The 16653-nt window shown below is 36.1% G+C and overlaps 1 protein-coding gene across 3 annotated transcripts in view; it reads left to right on the top strand.

Annotated features, from left to right (window-relative positions):
* Window positions 1-16653, top strand: part of KDM4C (lysine demethylase 4C) — a 304693-nt gene that overhangs the window by 210628 nt on the left and 77412 nt on the right. For all 3 annotated transcript variants that reach the window (XM_055790391.1, XM_055790390.1, XM_055790392.1), the window contains exons 16-17: window positions 1817-1872; window positions 5040-5148. In XM_055790391.1, coding sequence (XP_055646366.1) covers window positions 1817-1872; window positions 5040-5148 — 165 coding nt within the window. Of the gene's footprint in view, window positions 1-1816; window positions 1873-5039; window positions 5149-16653 lie in introns of those variants that run through there.

Here is a 16653-nt window from a genome sequence, read left to right as displayed (position 1 = left end):
ATTCCTTAGCGTCTAGTTTAGGAAAGTCTTTACTTCACACTATGTAGTTCTGTAAATTTTCTAATTGAATAATATTTTTTTTTCACACTAAAATATAATGAGGATAAGAAAGTTAGTCATGGTTTTTCACAAGGCTTGAGAGTACATCTGTGTAGATGGCAGCACCTTGTTACCCTAATGACATCCAAAGAAGGACGACAGACAGAAGGAGAACATGAAGATGATTTGAATCACCTTGAAGAGTAGTTAAGGGAATTTAGTACATATAGCTTGGCAAAAAGTATACCAAGAAGTTTAAGATAAAGAATCAACAAATATTCGGAAGATAATTATGCATAAGAAAGGGAGGGCTGGTTATGTATAGTGTCATCAAAGAGTAATGATTTGAAACTAAAATAGGAGGTTGTACCTTAGAATGAATTTGGTATGTGAGTCTAGAATGGCATGAAGTTTGTTGACTTGATCTCTCTCTGACAGACAAGTGGAAGAGTAAATAGCATTAGGGTTATTCTGGTTCCTGCCGTTTCACTTTATGTCAAGAGAGTGGGCACCTAGAAGAGAAAGAGAATAAATAACCTCCTGTTCCTGTGTCTTTTCCTCTTTCCATCCATCCCTCCCTTTATCCCTGTCCCCTCCGTCCCTTCCTCCTTCCTGTGTTCTCCCTTTCACTTGTTCTCTCCACAGCCCCTACACCCCCAGCGAGCTTCTGTCTTGTGTTGGGCTTGATACAAGAGCAGGTTTCCTAACATGTGGCAAGAGAACTTCACAAAGATGCAGCTAATTGAATACAAATGTTGGGTTTGGAAGAAACAGTTTTACTTATTCTCCAAACAGCCAAATGGAAAAATCCTATACAGTGATGTCCTTCCCCATCTGAGCTGTTCCCTCTGTTGAAGGGGCTACCAAAAAATGTAAACAATACAAGCTGAAGCTCCCACTCAGTGCTGCAATAGCAGCCTCCTTATGTTCCATTTTTCTTCTTTATGTGATGAAACTACCTGTTCCTGCTTGGTCCCCTTTGAATACCTGAAGGAATTGGTATTCTGAGCCTTTATGGATTTCTTGATTTCATAGTCAGTGTTTATTATTACAAAGGCAACTGTGATCTGGAACATGTTAGGTCCCGTCCCAAGGCTCTTGTGGTAAAGTAATGAATCTCAATTCTCTTATTCACAACTCTACAATAATACTAAATATATTAAAAGGATAATATGTCAGAGGATAGGTTGCCTGTTCTCCGTGGTTTTGGTAGGTGAAGCAAAAAATTTGCTTGAATTGCAAAGAAAATCCATTTGTCACAAGGAGGTATTTTTTTTAGTTAGGAAAGGTTATTCTCATAGGAAATGTAATAAAGCATTCAGTTAAGATTTCTGGCAGACATTGATAATCTTCATTATTGGAACTTTTAATATGAGATCAGACTGAAGTATTACATAACAATTCTTTGGTGCTTTTTGGTGGGTTTTTTTTTTTTGAAAGTTTGAGGTGGGGTTTGTTTGTTTGTTTTTTCTCCTGCAAGGGCAACTTTAAATTTCAGAGTTTCAGGAGACAAGCTTTCTTTCTGAGGATAGATATACAGGCACAGTATATCCTGACTTCATTTGGTACATTTGATTTTTTGTAGAGAAAGATGGAGACAGCAAGAAAAAACTCCTAACATTGGAAACTTTTCATCTGTTCCTGTGAGGGGACAAGGGAAAAAATAAAATAAAGGGGAAGGATCCACCCAAAAAGCAAAGGGAACGATCAGTGGGATAATACTGATTTGTAATCAGTCAGGAAAACTTACTTTTTTCTACACTATTCTTATTTTTAGGAGTGTTGTCTCTGCAATTTGAGAGGTGGTGCATTAAAGCAAACTACTGACAAGAAGTAAGTAACATATACTTCGGGATTGTATGTGCTTGTTTTAAACTTTTCCCCTATCCATGCCCATGGATGTACAAAGCATTTGTAAACCTAATTACTTGAGAGTGTCCCTTTAAGCTGAATTGTTGCAGAATTAAGATTACTACTACTGAAATGTGCCACTGGCATTTTGTGAAATAGTTACATGCTAAAATGTACATTTGTTTTAGTATTTGCACACAGTTACTTGTTCCAAATATTGTTCTGCTGGCCTTTGTGTAAACGAAGTAAATGAGAGCTCATTTGTCATTGTTTGCTTATTTGTCATTTTTCATTGTTTGTCTTATCAAACAGTGAAGTGTATTTTCTTCTTTGATTCTAGAAATTTCCATTACGGAGTTTAGTACAGTACCTTTGAACTTCAGAAACAGTATTTTTAATTAATTTGAATCATACTGAAATAAGTTTAGGTTTTGAAGTGTGTTTCCATAAATACACTTCTATCATACACTGTCAAAAATAGTATTGTTACATTATGTTATTAATAGCATCCGTATTTTGCTTTCTACTTGGATGGCAGAACACTATAGCAAATAACGCTACCAGGTAAAATGCAAAATGTTGCAGCTTAATATTTTTTCAAGTCCCAAAGTGGAAGAGTCTTTGTGTGTTTTGACTATTCTCAGAATTAATTATTTTAGTAACTTTGCAATATCAAGTAGATCTCTTTCTTTAACCCTTTGGTTTAACCCTTTAACCCTTAGTGATAAGAGATGATCTAGTTGCCACATTCTTTCCACTTAACAGGCAAGAATTTATTTATCAGTGATTTGCATTTGGTTACATGGCCCTTGGAAATTGTCATCGGGAGGTTTTATGTGAAACTCGCAGGCCAGATCTTACCTTCAGAAAGCATTAATATTGTAACCATTTTAATGGAGGTTTTGACCAACACATAAGAACTCTAGCTGCTTTTTAGTTCTGTTTTTTCAAACTCCCCTAAATTTGATACTTGCTTTTGTCACTAACACAACAAAAAATCCCAAAATGAACCAAACAAAAGTGTCACATCAATAGAATTTATTATGCCCTTTTGGTATTTGCTGCTGATAGAGTGCATGTTGCATCTTTGATAATACATACATCTGTTTTGTAGGTCAATTAAATGTTTTAAATGTTTTGTAAGTTTTATTAATAGGAAAAAAATCCAGAGAAGTTTACAAAAAGCGACTTTCTCTGCATAACTATACTTAAAGTATTTGGTTTTGCATTATATCCCTTTGTAGGTTACTGTTACAGATTTATGAAATGAGTGTTCTGTAGAAATTATTCAACTCTTGTTTTCCTGTTTCCGTAACACCTTACAGTTGCTGCACATTGTTGAGTCTTTCATCTGCTTTTCACCATTAGCTGCCTTTTTGAACTTGTGAGTTTTTGGAAGAGTATGTTCCAAATGTGTCTTTTTTTCTCCAACAAGTGTAAAATCCAGCATGTGCATTTCCTTCCCTCCTTTCCCTCTCATATACCGATTAGAGATATAGGATGAGCATTAGATTTAAAAGCTAATGAATCAAATGTGGTGGCGGTGGTGAGGATAACAATTTGCCATATAGGAGAGCTGAGATTCCTTCTTTTCAGCAGAATACAGCAATTCCTTTGAGTCTGTTAGGTTGAGAGATGCCAGAGTATAAAGGTTTGGGTGAAGATTTATTGAAGAGGCATTTTATTTATAGCATTTCTGCCCCATAAAGCTTAGATGATAAGACAATGTAGTTTTGCAGGTGAGCAGGCAGCAATGAAAAGAAAAAGATTCTTATTAAAAGTTAAAAAGAAGTCCCAAAGCAGGACTTTTTTCTGTAAGTTAGAACATAAACAAAACTGTCACCATAATAAAATGATAGATCTACAAGCTTTATCTGCTTTTATTTGGGCTGAACTCTATAACTTGCTAATTGATATGTCATCTTTACTTACAGCTCTTATTTCACACTTCAGCCAATACAACTTTAATGTCACATGACAGCAGTTTGTTTAGTCCCTGTGTGTCATATTATATCTTTCCAGATATTTCTGTCAAAGATAAGTTATTGAAATAGCACCACTCTAATGCAGGAAAGAGAAATTATTTCTGTTCTGCTGCATCACCCTCTATCTCTTTCAGCTCCAGCCTGCATTCATGTTAATCTGCTAAGATGCTCATATAAGTGTGTCTCTGGAGATTGACAGAAAGTGGAGTGAGGCAAGCATTCAGGGCTTACAAAAAAGAGCAAATGGGGTAATGAGACAAGATGTGCAGTGAAAGACATATAAGAATAAGGCAAATATGAATTAAAGAATGGAAGTGTTTCCCTTTTTTCAGATATACTAGTAGTCTACCCTGAAAAAGATTTTGGAAGAAGTCCCACAAGGCTACTCTTGGGTTAATAAAAATGTCATTACCTTCTCTTTTACTTCATATAATATGCACTTTCAGTATTAATTTCAAACTTTTTGAAGTTTCATTTGGCCTTTCTTATTTTGAGATTTGTGTATTGAACCAGCATTTGGAGGATATAGCAGTGCTTTCTCGTGAGTATAGGAAACACACAGCATCGTCTGACAAGCTTCCTGACGTTGCACCAAATTCTTAGGTGAAGTACTGGTCTTAGTTGCTTGACAGGTGCTTTCACTGCTAAAGGGGATCCAGTTCATGTTGGGCATTACAGTCACAGCCTGATCAGTTGCTGCTTCTGTGCCTTTGTGTCTGTAAACAGGTCTTGTTTTACACTTTGATAAAAGCATGGCTGTGATCTAGTGTGTGGCCTAGAAATAGTTACTCAGCTCTGAGTAATATTAATACAAAATGCTGTAGGTAATAAACTGCACATGTATCAAATAGCGTGGTCTTTACATATATACCTGGATAGCACGACTACAAAATCTTTGTCCTTAATAAACTGAACATGAAAGATATTTTAAAAATTGTTGTAATAAACCCCAGTATGAAATTATATTTATACAAAGTGGTAGTGTTGTAAGGTTTGTTAAGTATGTTTCAAATGAGCTTAGGAAATCCTAATAAGGAAGTATCTACAGGTGTTTGCATTTAAAAAAACACCCAAAACATACAGAAAGCAAGTAACAAAATACTTTAAACACTTGTATTTCTCTGAGTTTTTTTGGTAGTATTCTTGACTTGTCGCTTTTCACAGGTGGGCACATGTAATATGTGCAATTGCCATCCCAGAAGTCAAATTTGGTAATGTCGCAGAACGAACTCCGATAGACACTACCAGAATACCTTTGCAAAGATTAAAATTGGTGAGTCGTATATTCATGTATGTGTTACATATTCTTTGCTATTATGGTGTTCCAATATTTTACATATATTAAAAATCTGGATTGTGATGGTTATTGCCAGGTACAGAGCAGTAAATCATGTTTAATGCAAGAGATAAATAACCAGGGGTTTATCCAGTTGGGCTTTTTGACATATAATGGCAATTCATTAACACTGTTACTAGCTTTTGTTATTTTATTAAAAGAAGTTTGAACCTGTCCTCTCCCAAAAGAAGAATAGCAAACTTGAGCAGTGTCAGCTGTGAAAGTTTCAGTTTTGGAATTGTGTTGGTGATGAAAGTGTTGAAACCCAGACAGACTGGGAATATCACAGTGTACATGTTTGTGGGGTCTTTCTATGATGTATTTCTGCCTCAAGGAGCTATTTATGAAGGTTAAAGGATGTATGATCTGGGCTTTTTACATGAAATCTTTACCATCTGAGTGTTGAAAAATGGGCACAAAAGACATTATATTGGATGGAAAAAAGCCTGTTTCTGAGGAATTTCAGAAGCTGTTGCAAAACATAAATAAAAGTGCAGCTACTAAACAGTTGCACCCTGCGTTATGTCTAGAATAACAGTGAAGGTTGAGGTACACAAGCAGAAGATATGCATAAATGCGAAATAAGAGTATTGTCACTGCTGTGTTATGTGAGAATTAATTTGTCAGCATGTGCATCACTGTGGTGTCATCTGATAGAAAGTGATTACTAGCCCATTCAAAATCTTAGGGAAAAGATACCATAAATTTCCCAGATGTGCCCTACACTATTGCCAGAGTGGTTCTTGGTCTACCTGACCTTGTACTTGCTCGTTTTGAACTTTTCATTACATTTTTATTTTATTTAATTCATTACATTTTTGTGTGTTTTGTAGCTGTATTTCTAAATGTGGAGGTGCAACTTTGAGTGGTTTAAATTGATAGCCTGTCCTTCAAATGGTGTTCTGTTCTAAATTTTTGTTCAAAATTTTATTTTGTTTTCACATGTCTTTTTAAAAATAATGAAAACCACATTTCTGAAGGGTGTATATAACTTTTCATAAAAAGATTTCTTCCTAATCCGAAAATAAAACCAGTAGAAGCACTGAGAAATAACTTAATATTTTCATTCTTACTTTTTCAGGATCTTAAACAGTCACAGACATGTGTGTGATTGGAAATTGTTAATTCAGGGGTTGAAAACACAGAAATGTTTAATTTACCAGATGTTGAAATTAATTATCTGGACTGTCCGTGACTTCAGCTGTGTAAGAGTAATGGGAGTCTTTTAAAGAAACTTAGATTAATTTTAAATTGTTGATTATGAAGTTATGGAGCCAAAATTTGTGAAGTTACATGATTTACAATTCCTAGGTCATTTATGCTGAATATGAAGCAACTGTGCTTACTATGCTTATCAGTTTTTTGGAACTGAGAGCTTTTTCTTCTGTTCTTTCCCTCAACTGATAGAAGACTGCTTATAGTCCTTAGTGCTTTTTCAGTTCTTGAAGCCTTCTTCAATGCGAAATGACATTTAAACACTACAGATTGTATTAAGCTGTATATATCCTTTTGGTCCCCTGTGAGTCCGTGAATGTTTAGAAATACAGTACTTGCTTTCCTTAATGCTGTTTTTAAAGTAAAAGAGTTTATACGTTTGAGTGGAATTGAATGTTGTGATGAAGGAGCTCAGCTGAATACAGTAAAAAATGAGAGGCCTGGTACTTTATAACAGCCATAAATGCACTATTGCTGCAGGTAGTGGACAGCCTTACTGTGAGGCTAGGAAGCACTATAATCCTGGTTTGGCTCATTAAACCTTACTTTTCCAAGACTAAGTTTCTGACATTGAATTTGTAATGAAATAGCTAGGCTTGTACTGATTTAAGAGAAGTAGGCAGTTGGACCATTTCAAAAGGCTCAATAATGATTTAATGTCAATAGACCAATGAAATGCTGCTCCTTGGGTAAAGGGGCAGTGAAAAATCTGCTCTACAACCACCAGCAGTCTGTCTGCTTTTAAATTTGGGCTTTTGTTTCAAATAAGTTGCTGTACCTGATGGTTTTACAGTTTCTGTTTAACAGTGAACATGCTAGCTAAACTAAGTCTCCTGAATAACATTGTAATATTCTGTATTCTTTAAAAAAATATTTAATAAAAATAGATATGAGATGGAATTGCATGGATAGTTTGTAGCCTTGTGTATAAGATTCTTTTTGGTATATTATTTCTCTAGTTTTCTGAAACATGGGGTTCCTACTTCTCCAAAGAGATTGCTGTCAATAACACTGTGTATATATGCCACATCATTCTCAAAGCAAATGTGATCCTTATGTTAGTCTTTGTTTCCCGATTGTTGATGCTACTGAATAACACTTATGCTCTTATACCCACTGACATTGTGTTCTTTTGTATCAAGGGAACCCCAGGAATTATATTCAAATTAACTCTGTTTCTTTCTCTAGGAATTCTGGTCCCTTCTTCCCCCCACCTTGGCCCCACTGCCATTCTTACCTTTCATTCCTCTCCATTATTGTATACTGTGTTATTTGGAGTAGACAGCTGATACCATCTGTCTTGCTGTTAACTTCTGTAAAAGCCTGCTGAGTGATTCACACTTTGACAGTAGCTCAGTGAGTCTGTGAGGAATTGATTCAGGCCAGTCTTCCCCTTTGAAATTGTGAGGATCGCCAATACTGCTTTTCATCAGCCAATTCTTGCTTCACAGCTATCCTGTTTGTTAGGTTAAGCATGTCTTTGTTCACCAGTCTCCATCATTCTAAGCCAGAGAGTATTCATTGTATAAGCAAAGGCAAGTTTTGTACATTGTTGGTATTAAGCCTTCACAAGCAATAATTTTTTTTAAAAAATAGATTTTTGAGCCTGTCTTTATAATGCTTTTTATGTTAAAGCGCAGGATAGCTAATAAATCTGGGATATCCTACTATGCCATTTCTCCTTTACAATACTTGGGAGGTGTTCTGATGATTTTTTTTTAATTGAGCAGAAAGCAATGGAAAACAAATACAACAGAATAGTTCACATTCTAGTGTGCAACCATACCAGAACTAGATCTTACAATGTCTTACAATGTAGAAGCAAATAGTTCTAGTTGTTTAAAACATTTCTCTTTCTATCCCCATCCTCCAGCTTCTGCCCTCTCCTCCTTTTCTCCACCACACCCCCCGCCCCTCCCTTCACCCCTCTCTCTCTGAAATGGTAGGAAACCCCTATAAGCAGAACATCTACTGTTTTCAGAGATATGTAGAGGCTGACCTGACATTTTTAGTGTAGCATCTACAAATGAGTATCAAAGGAAATACAAAGTCAATGTTTTATTTTTGACAAATATTGTCTGTGCAAACATGAGCATATTTTAGGCTGGTTATTATTGCTTGGCTAGTATGTATACTGATCGCTGTTAAATAGTTTTCATTCAGTAGACATTTTGGGTTGGAATCATTGTGTTTCCTGTTAATATTTCCGTTATTAAACATTCAGTATATACTCATCTGTTCCAGAGTAAAAATCAATATTTGTATTATGCTTACGGTAGCTCACAGATTTAAAATTGTTTTATGAAACTATTTCATGTCTGCAAGTTAGTGAGTTTTTATAGAATGCCAAAATGTTTTCATATTTCCCTAGTTTTTTTATGTGCCAAGTTTTTTTATGTGCCATGTTCCATTATTGCTGAAAATTTTAGTGACAGTGAAATGTTCATTAAAAATTAATTCTCTTGAAAGTTGTTCTTTAATGTTAGGGGATGAAAACAGTCTAAATCAATAGTAATAGAAGATTTTGGTGCTTTGTCTTTCATAGGGGAATGCGAAAGAAAAGAATGTGATACATTCTGTGTTGAAATAAAACAGGTTGTATCATCACTTATATTTTTGGGGACTCCAGCTGACTTTAATGTGAAAGTAAAAGGCCTCCCAGGCAACCTCAGTGTAGAGTGCATCCCACAAAGACTCTATAACCTGTAGTTTCTCCACTTTACCTCTCTGTGACTATACCTTTTCTTTTTTTTTGAAACTTATGTGACAGGGAGAATGAGATTGTCCTGGTTTATTTTGTCAGAGAGTCAGGCTTTTTTCCTTTATTTTAGATTCAGCTGGGATGTTCACATCCATCAGACACTTTGAGTTCCAGTAGCCATGTGGAATGACAATTTGTGATTATCAAGCTAGGAAACAAAAGTTGAATTCAGATATTTATGCACAGGTTCTAAAATCAAGTGGCTGAGGGGGATATGCCTTACCATATCATGTTTTAAAATAATATTTTACATAAGCTACAGTGTGCTAGCTGTTTTGCAGACACTTAGTTCAGATGGTCTCTGTTCCAGTGGTCTCTAATTCTAACAGACATATGAGCAAACATGAAAAGATGGGAAATGCACAAATGCCAGCTTAGGTAGGATTTAATCACAGTGAAAACATTAGGAGCAGATAAAGAGGAGGCAAAGTTGGTGAGAAGTGATGATATGGAGGGGGACCACATGCAGTTAGTCTAAAACTATATCTAGAGTTTCAGCTGGTGGCGATTTAGAACAAGCCTGTGGTTTGAAGGAGAGCTAAAGCCATGAATGAGTGTAGTGTGAGCTTCCATCCCAATACAGCTTAACAGCATCTAAGTTTACTCAAAGCAGATAAAGCTTAGGTTTCTAACTGAGCTTAGCTTTATGTATTTTATTTATTTTATTTTTGTTTTGTTCCATATGTCCTTAAGTCTCCAAGAGAAGCTTGGATGTAAACTCCTGCTTTTGGAAATCTGTTTTCCCTGGCTATTTATTCATATGAGGCTTTGGGTCATAGAAAACGTGGATTCCTGTGTCTGTCAAAGTCAACTATAAAACTCGATTTTACTTTGGGAAGGGAAAATCTTTTCCCCAAGTACCTAGATAGTCTCTGCTTTCAAAACAGTGTTACTCAGCTTTAATTATATGTATGAACTATAGCTGCATGAAAAAGTCTCTGGAGATGAAAAAAACAGACTGACCTCTCACACATAAACTCAGCCTTTAAAAGAAAGAATTTGCTTGTCTATTATTCTATTTTACTAAAGCATAGGACTTAAAAATAGAATAAAATAAAAGCCCTTACTACTCTATGGACAAGGAATCCAAGACAGCAGGAATATTGAGCCTAGTATCATTTACCCTTGTTAGACATGTAATTTATAATGAACAGTAGACATTGTAAATGAGTGTTTAAACATTTCATCTTTAACAAAATAAACATTTAAATAGAATCATTAGCAGCTGTTCCTAAACCTGTATATTTAAGATGTCAATTCTAAACTAATGTTTTGAGTAGAATACATATCAACTCAAAAGCAAAGTATGTTATCTGCTTTTGGTATTTTAAATGTTTTAAAATGCTTGGGTACTGGAGTGACTGTCCTTACAGGCAGTCACTGCAATGCTGTACTGAAGCATGCACACAAGATGCCATTGTTTCTTCATCTGTAGAGTTTCCTATTATTTTTTACATTTGAAATCCTATTTCTCCAACAAAATAGAGGTAGAAAATGAGTTTTGGAATAGCTGAAGTTGCCCTGAAGGTTTTGATGACCTCAAATTTGTATTTGACAAGTGAACCGAGTATAAGCACAAGTGTACTCTGAGTGAGGAACATTATTTTGAAAAGAAATTTACACTGTGATGATGACTGATCTACAAGCCTTTCAGTATCTGGCTGAAGCCATAAAGTTCTTTTTAGAAGCCTATACAGTTTAAAATTTGCACCTGAAGGCAAATAATAGTGAGCTTGAAAGCCAAAGATTATAGTATTGAAAGGTACATCAATTCTAAAATACAGATGTTTCTTTGTGGTATGCCACTAAAGAATGGAATCAAGGCAAAAATGTGTATGAGCTTTTAAAAGAATGAGCAAATATTCTCCTCCCTGTCATTCTATTTTAATGATATATGAAACCTAAAAAAGGATTAAAGACATTTGAGGATATTGCTTATCTTCTGTGTTCTAATTTGTAATGAAATTAATTTGTTAAACTAAGTGGGGTAGTAGAACTATTGCAGCAGTTTGTGAAAGAGTAAAGAAACACTTGTAGTGATGTATACCAGTATTGCTATGCATTTCTGTTAATACAAAGATGTATTGATTACTTTCCAACACTTCCAAAATTATTGGTGGAAGAACAGCTGAGGAGAGTCATTACACTGTAGATAAATTCACACATTAACTAACTCATTGCACACATTCACAGGCAATGGGAGCAAAGTAGACAGAAATCTTGAGACAGATTTTAAAGTATTTCCAAATTACTAGTTATGTTAATTTCATTAGCAGTTATGAAACTGTTAATGAAATAGCTTTAAACAGCACACTTTTTGATTTTAAAAGTTAAAACTAAAAATGATGCAATAGTTGATTAGTGCAATATAAAATTCATTAAAATTGTAGTAACTCATTAAAATCATGTACAAAATACGATTTAGTGTTGATGCTTTAGTTACAGCATTCATAAGATTTTTAATAAGTATGTTAGAAGAATGTACATTGCTGGCTGTATAGTACTTACTGTTACACTAATTTGCTACGATGAACAGATCCTATTGCAAACAGTTATATTTGTATCTTGCAGTGGTACCACTATCAAGTCTTATGAAAGATATCAAAATGTTAGATATGCATGACTGTAAATAATGTCTGAAGATACGGACATGTCTGTAAGAATGAAAACAGAGTGTTTAAAATGTTAGTTAGTTTTCTGAGTATCTTTTTACTTGCACAGAGAACTATGCACAAGAAAATGATGTGTTTTTTTTTTTTTCTATAAAAGTCCTTTGAAATTTGTAAAGATCTTAATAATTTATAGTTCACAATAAGATGTGTAGGTCTGACAGAGCCAGGTCTATGTTTTGCCATTCATCTCTGTCTATACAATATGTATTAGTGCGTAAGTGAGATCATGTATGAGTGGCTTTTTTGTGCCCACAAACTAATGCACAGTAATGCAATGACTGCGTAAGAAAGGTAACTTACAAGTTAAACAGGTAGATGTCCAGAGGTGAATATCATTAAAGACCTAAATTAAATATTGAGTTTTTAATTGAATAATAAGGTTGAGAGTGAAGAATAATTTCATAGATAGTATTCTACATTGTTAAGCATGGAATAGCTCTCATGGTTCTAATGATTTGATGACAGCAAAACAGCAACTGAATAACACAAGGATTACAAGTTATCTAAGTGGTTTTACTTCCCATCAGTAAAAAATTTATAACATTCTAAATGTAAAAAAACCATATATACTGCTGAAGCTATGTACTTTTATTTTGGCCTATGTTTATTTAAATCTCATGATAAAGTTTTCAAAAGTGCTTCCATGCCTAAAGATCAGAGTCAACTTTCAAATATGATTTGAACATTTGGGGACAGTAATACTTCTTATCCAAAAGAGAAAAAGGGCTTGTGATTGTATTTCATCTCAAAGCTTAATTTTTCATTGGTATTCATTTGAAAGATCTTCTAATTTGGCCAATAATATAGCAGATCCTATTGGGATCTCCTTCTGTGGTTATTCATCTGAACTTTGCACACCCTGTAGTATTTGATAATTCACTGTATGCCTTATTTTACCTTTTTGGTTATTAATACTGGTGTCACTGTGTTGCTGAGAAAAATACTACCTAATATCTGTGTAAGATTTTGAAAATACAATGATCCAGTAAGTTGTTAAGAGTTACTTTATGTTCATATATATATATATCTCCTTTATATATAAGAACTTTATGTTCTTTTATATATATATATATATATACACTATATGTTTTTTATATATATATGAGAGAGATGAACAATGGGTACTGGTGGACATCGGGATTTATTTATGAATTAACATTTAGACTGTGGGGGTTTTTGAACCTGATTTTTTTGGCTTAATTGCATATAAAATTTTTCTCTAGAAAGACATTTCTGTATGTAAAATGATATGTCACATATAAGGGGAAAGAAAAATTGTGAGAATTAAAACAGCTAGGAAAGAGGCAGAAATGTGTCTGCTGATGTAACTATAATAAGTAGCAAGGATTAAATGTGTCCAGTGGTTGCAGAATCTAAATGATGTTTTAGGAAATGGGGAGAAAGAAAACTGATACCAGGATTGTATCTGTAAGAAGATAATTTGGAGACAGTGTAATCCAGGAAAGCTTATCTCTGATCACTACATGCACAAGCTATAAAGGCCGTTTATTGTTTTTGGTTTCCTTGTTGCTTGCATTGTTTTCGTACTGATTGAATACACAGCAAACCAAGGTATTTTTAAATGCAATTTTAAAAGAGAAAAAAGTCTTCCATAATCTTGTATCATTTCTGTGTCCAGGATAAGCTATTTTGAACTGGACCATCACTGCAATTATTACCAGTTTGATTTATAAGTTAATACACCATTAGGGTGTATTTTCAATCTTCTAGAAATGTACCTTTTTAGTATCCATAAGTCTTAGGGAGTTTTGAATAAATTTTTGTATCCTGTTGACTATTTACACATTACATAAGTAAGAATTTTAAAATTTAAAGCTGCTCAGTGGAAAAGGGCCTGGGGGTCCTGGTCGGCAGCCGGCTGGGCATGAGCCAGCAGTGTGCCCAGGTGGCCAAGGAGGCCAGCAGCACCCTGGCTTGTGTCAGGAGCAGTGTGGCCAGCAGGGCAAGGGAAGGGACTGTCCCCCTGCACTGGGCACTGGTGAGGCCACCTTTATGAGGAGCAGCTGAGGGAAGTGGGGTGATTTAACCTGAAGAAAAGGAGACGGAGGGGAGACTTTATTAATCCCTACAAATATCTGAAAGGAGGTTGTAGGCAGTTGGGGGTAGGCCTCTTCTCCCAAGTAACAAGCAATAGGACAAAAGGAAATGGCCTCAGGTTATACCAGGCGGCGTTTAGGTTGATTATTCCTTCACTGAAAGGATTGTCAAGCACAGGAACAGGCTTCCCAGGGAAGTGGTTGAGTCACCATCCCTGGGTGTATTTAAAAGACGTGTAGATGTGGCACTTGGAGACACGGTTTAGTGGTGAACTTGGCAGTGTTAGGTTAGTGGTTGGACTCCATGATCTTAAAGGTCTTTCTCAACGTAAATGATTCTATGATTCTATAAAAAACCAATATTCCTCAACATCAGTGGGTGCTTATATATCCCTTCATTATACTTCTGTTGCTTTAAAGTCCCCACAGTTTTATGTCATCTAGACTCACAGAATCGTAGAATGCTTTGGGTTGGAAGGGACCCTTAAAGATCATCTAGTCCAAACCCCCTGCCATGGGCAGGGACATCTTTCAATAGATGAGGTTGCTCAAAGCCCCATCCGGCCTGACCTTGAACACTTCCAGTGATGAGGCACTCACAGCTTCTCTGGGCAGCCTATTCCAGTTCCTCACCACAGTCATTGTAAAAAATGTCTTCCTTTTATCCATTCTAAACTTACCCTCCCTCAGTTTAAAACTGTTGCCCATTGTCCTGTCAATACAGGGCCTGGTAAAAAGTCTTTCCCTGTCTGTCTTATAAGCCCCCTTTAAATATTGAAAGGCCACAATAAGGTCTCTCCGAAGCCTCTTCTTCTCCAGGCTGAACAACCCCAACTCTCTCAGCCTTTCTTCACAGGAAAGGTGTTCCATCCATCTGATAATTTTTGTCTTGGACCTGCTGTAGCATGTCCATGTCTGCCTTGTGCTGGGGACCCCAGAGCTGGAAGCAGTACTGCAGCTGGGGCTACTCTTATAAGAGTGAAGCAGAGGGAGAAAATTCCCTCCCTCATCCCTGCAGCCCAGGATATGATTGTTTTCTGGGCTCGTTGCTGTCTCATGCTGCGACGAGCGAGGGGAAGCAAGCAGCCGACTCAATGTGAGTGATAAAGCAAGCTCCGATTTATTATGGCGCGATTATGTCTTTTATACAATTTCAGTTAATTATGCCTACTAGTCATATGTTGATTGGCTAAGCCCTAAAGGTTACATTTTCATACGACCTCCTACTTGCGGTTTCTGCGGTTAACTTGTCACGTAGCTCGGCTCCGTGCTCTATGTGCCTTCCTCAAAGTTAGTTGCTACATCTTCTGCAAGCTCAGCATGACCTTTTCCTTATCTTCCTTGTCCATTGTCCATTAACTCAGTAATTTTTTCTCTGCGGCCTAGTCTGGTTCACTCCGAACTCATGTCAAATGCTGTGTCATACAGTCCTTCCATGGATCCGTGGCCGTTTTCTCTCATCCATTCTGCAACAATTCCCCCTTTTTCTTTTTGGACAAGGAAAGATTGGGTAACACGTTCAAACAATTTTTGAATACAAGAAAAAATACAAGGTAGCAAAAGCAATAATAAAACAATAAACAGCAATACAGATAAACCCTGTTTTAACAAGTCTCTTAACCATCCATTTATGCCCAAAGAAGCAAACCATGAATCTATGCTTGAGGAACCTTCTTTAACTTGATGTATACGATCTCTTAACTTCTCCAGCTGTCGATGAATACTTTGTGAATGATCAGAAAGATTAAAACAACACATACCTTCAAAGTCCTGACATCCATGTCCATTTGCCAAAAGCAAAAAATCTATAGCAGCTCTATCCTGTAAAATTGCATGGCGTAAGCTGTCAACATCAGTGGCAAGTCCTGATAGAATGTCCGCAGTAGAATTAAATTGTTTCACTGCCCAACAAGCTAGAGTCTTTATTTTAGCCCAATTCGCAGCCGCTGCGCCACCGGGAAGAAAAAATGAAAGAGCTACAGTTCCAGCCACTGTGCCAAGATTTACATTATCATTACAATCTGGCTTTAAGTCATGAAGACTGCGTTTTGCTCTACTCTCATTCACCTGTCTTACCAAGTCACGCATGGCGGGTGCAAACATGGTTAGCTTGCCAATATAACAGGGTCCTCCCACGGGACGGAATGGTATGGCAGGCCATGCCTTGTCTCCACATATTAAAAAATATCCCTCTGGTAATAATTTCGCTGTAATATTTTCCACATCAAATTCACCGGCATGTTTTGAGGTGTTCCAATGGTTAGAATTCCCTGATACATTTTGATATCCTAAATAAAATTGTGTTACATTGTCACGATGCATGATGCGTTTCCATATATTCCCAAACATGATAGCACCTGAGCCATTGATAGGTCTAAACGACGGTACATCTTTGGTACAATTGAGTATTTGACTAATATTCTCCAAAGGCCCAGCTGCGGGGAAAGATCCCCAAAGGTCTAGTTCCTGCTGAGGTAAATAAATTGATATATTTAGATGGTAAATCAACTGTTGCAAAAAATACGTATTTTTAACAAGTGTGATATTCCACCAGGTACAGTTATCTCCAAGGCCATGATTCGTGTTATTATACTGCCGATCTAACCAACCCCAGTATGATTGATTTATAGCCGTATAGTTTACTCCCAAAGGTTCAAAATCAGGCCAGTGTATATAAGGGTAACCAATTAGACACGTTCGGAAAGGATCACTTGCTTTCTGCAGGGAAAGACAAAAA

This window comes from Falco peregrinus, chromosome Z (genome assembly GCF_023634155.1).
Source record: "Falco peregrinus isolate bFalPer1 chromosome Z, bFalPer1.pri, whole genome shotgun sequence".
Lineage (NCBI taxonomy): Eukaryota > Metazoa > Chordata > Aves > Falconiformes > Falconidae > Falco > Falco peregrinus.
The sequence above is the reverse complement of the archived record's forward strand: the minus strand, read 5'-3'. Positions and strand labels throughout refer to the sequence as shown.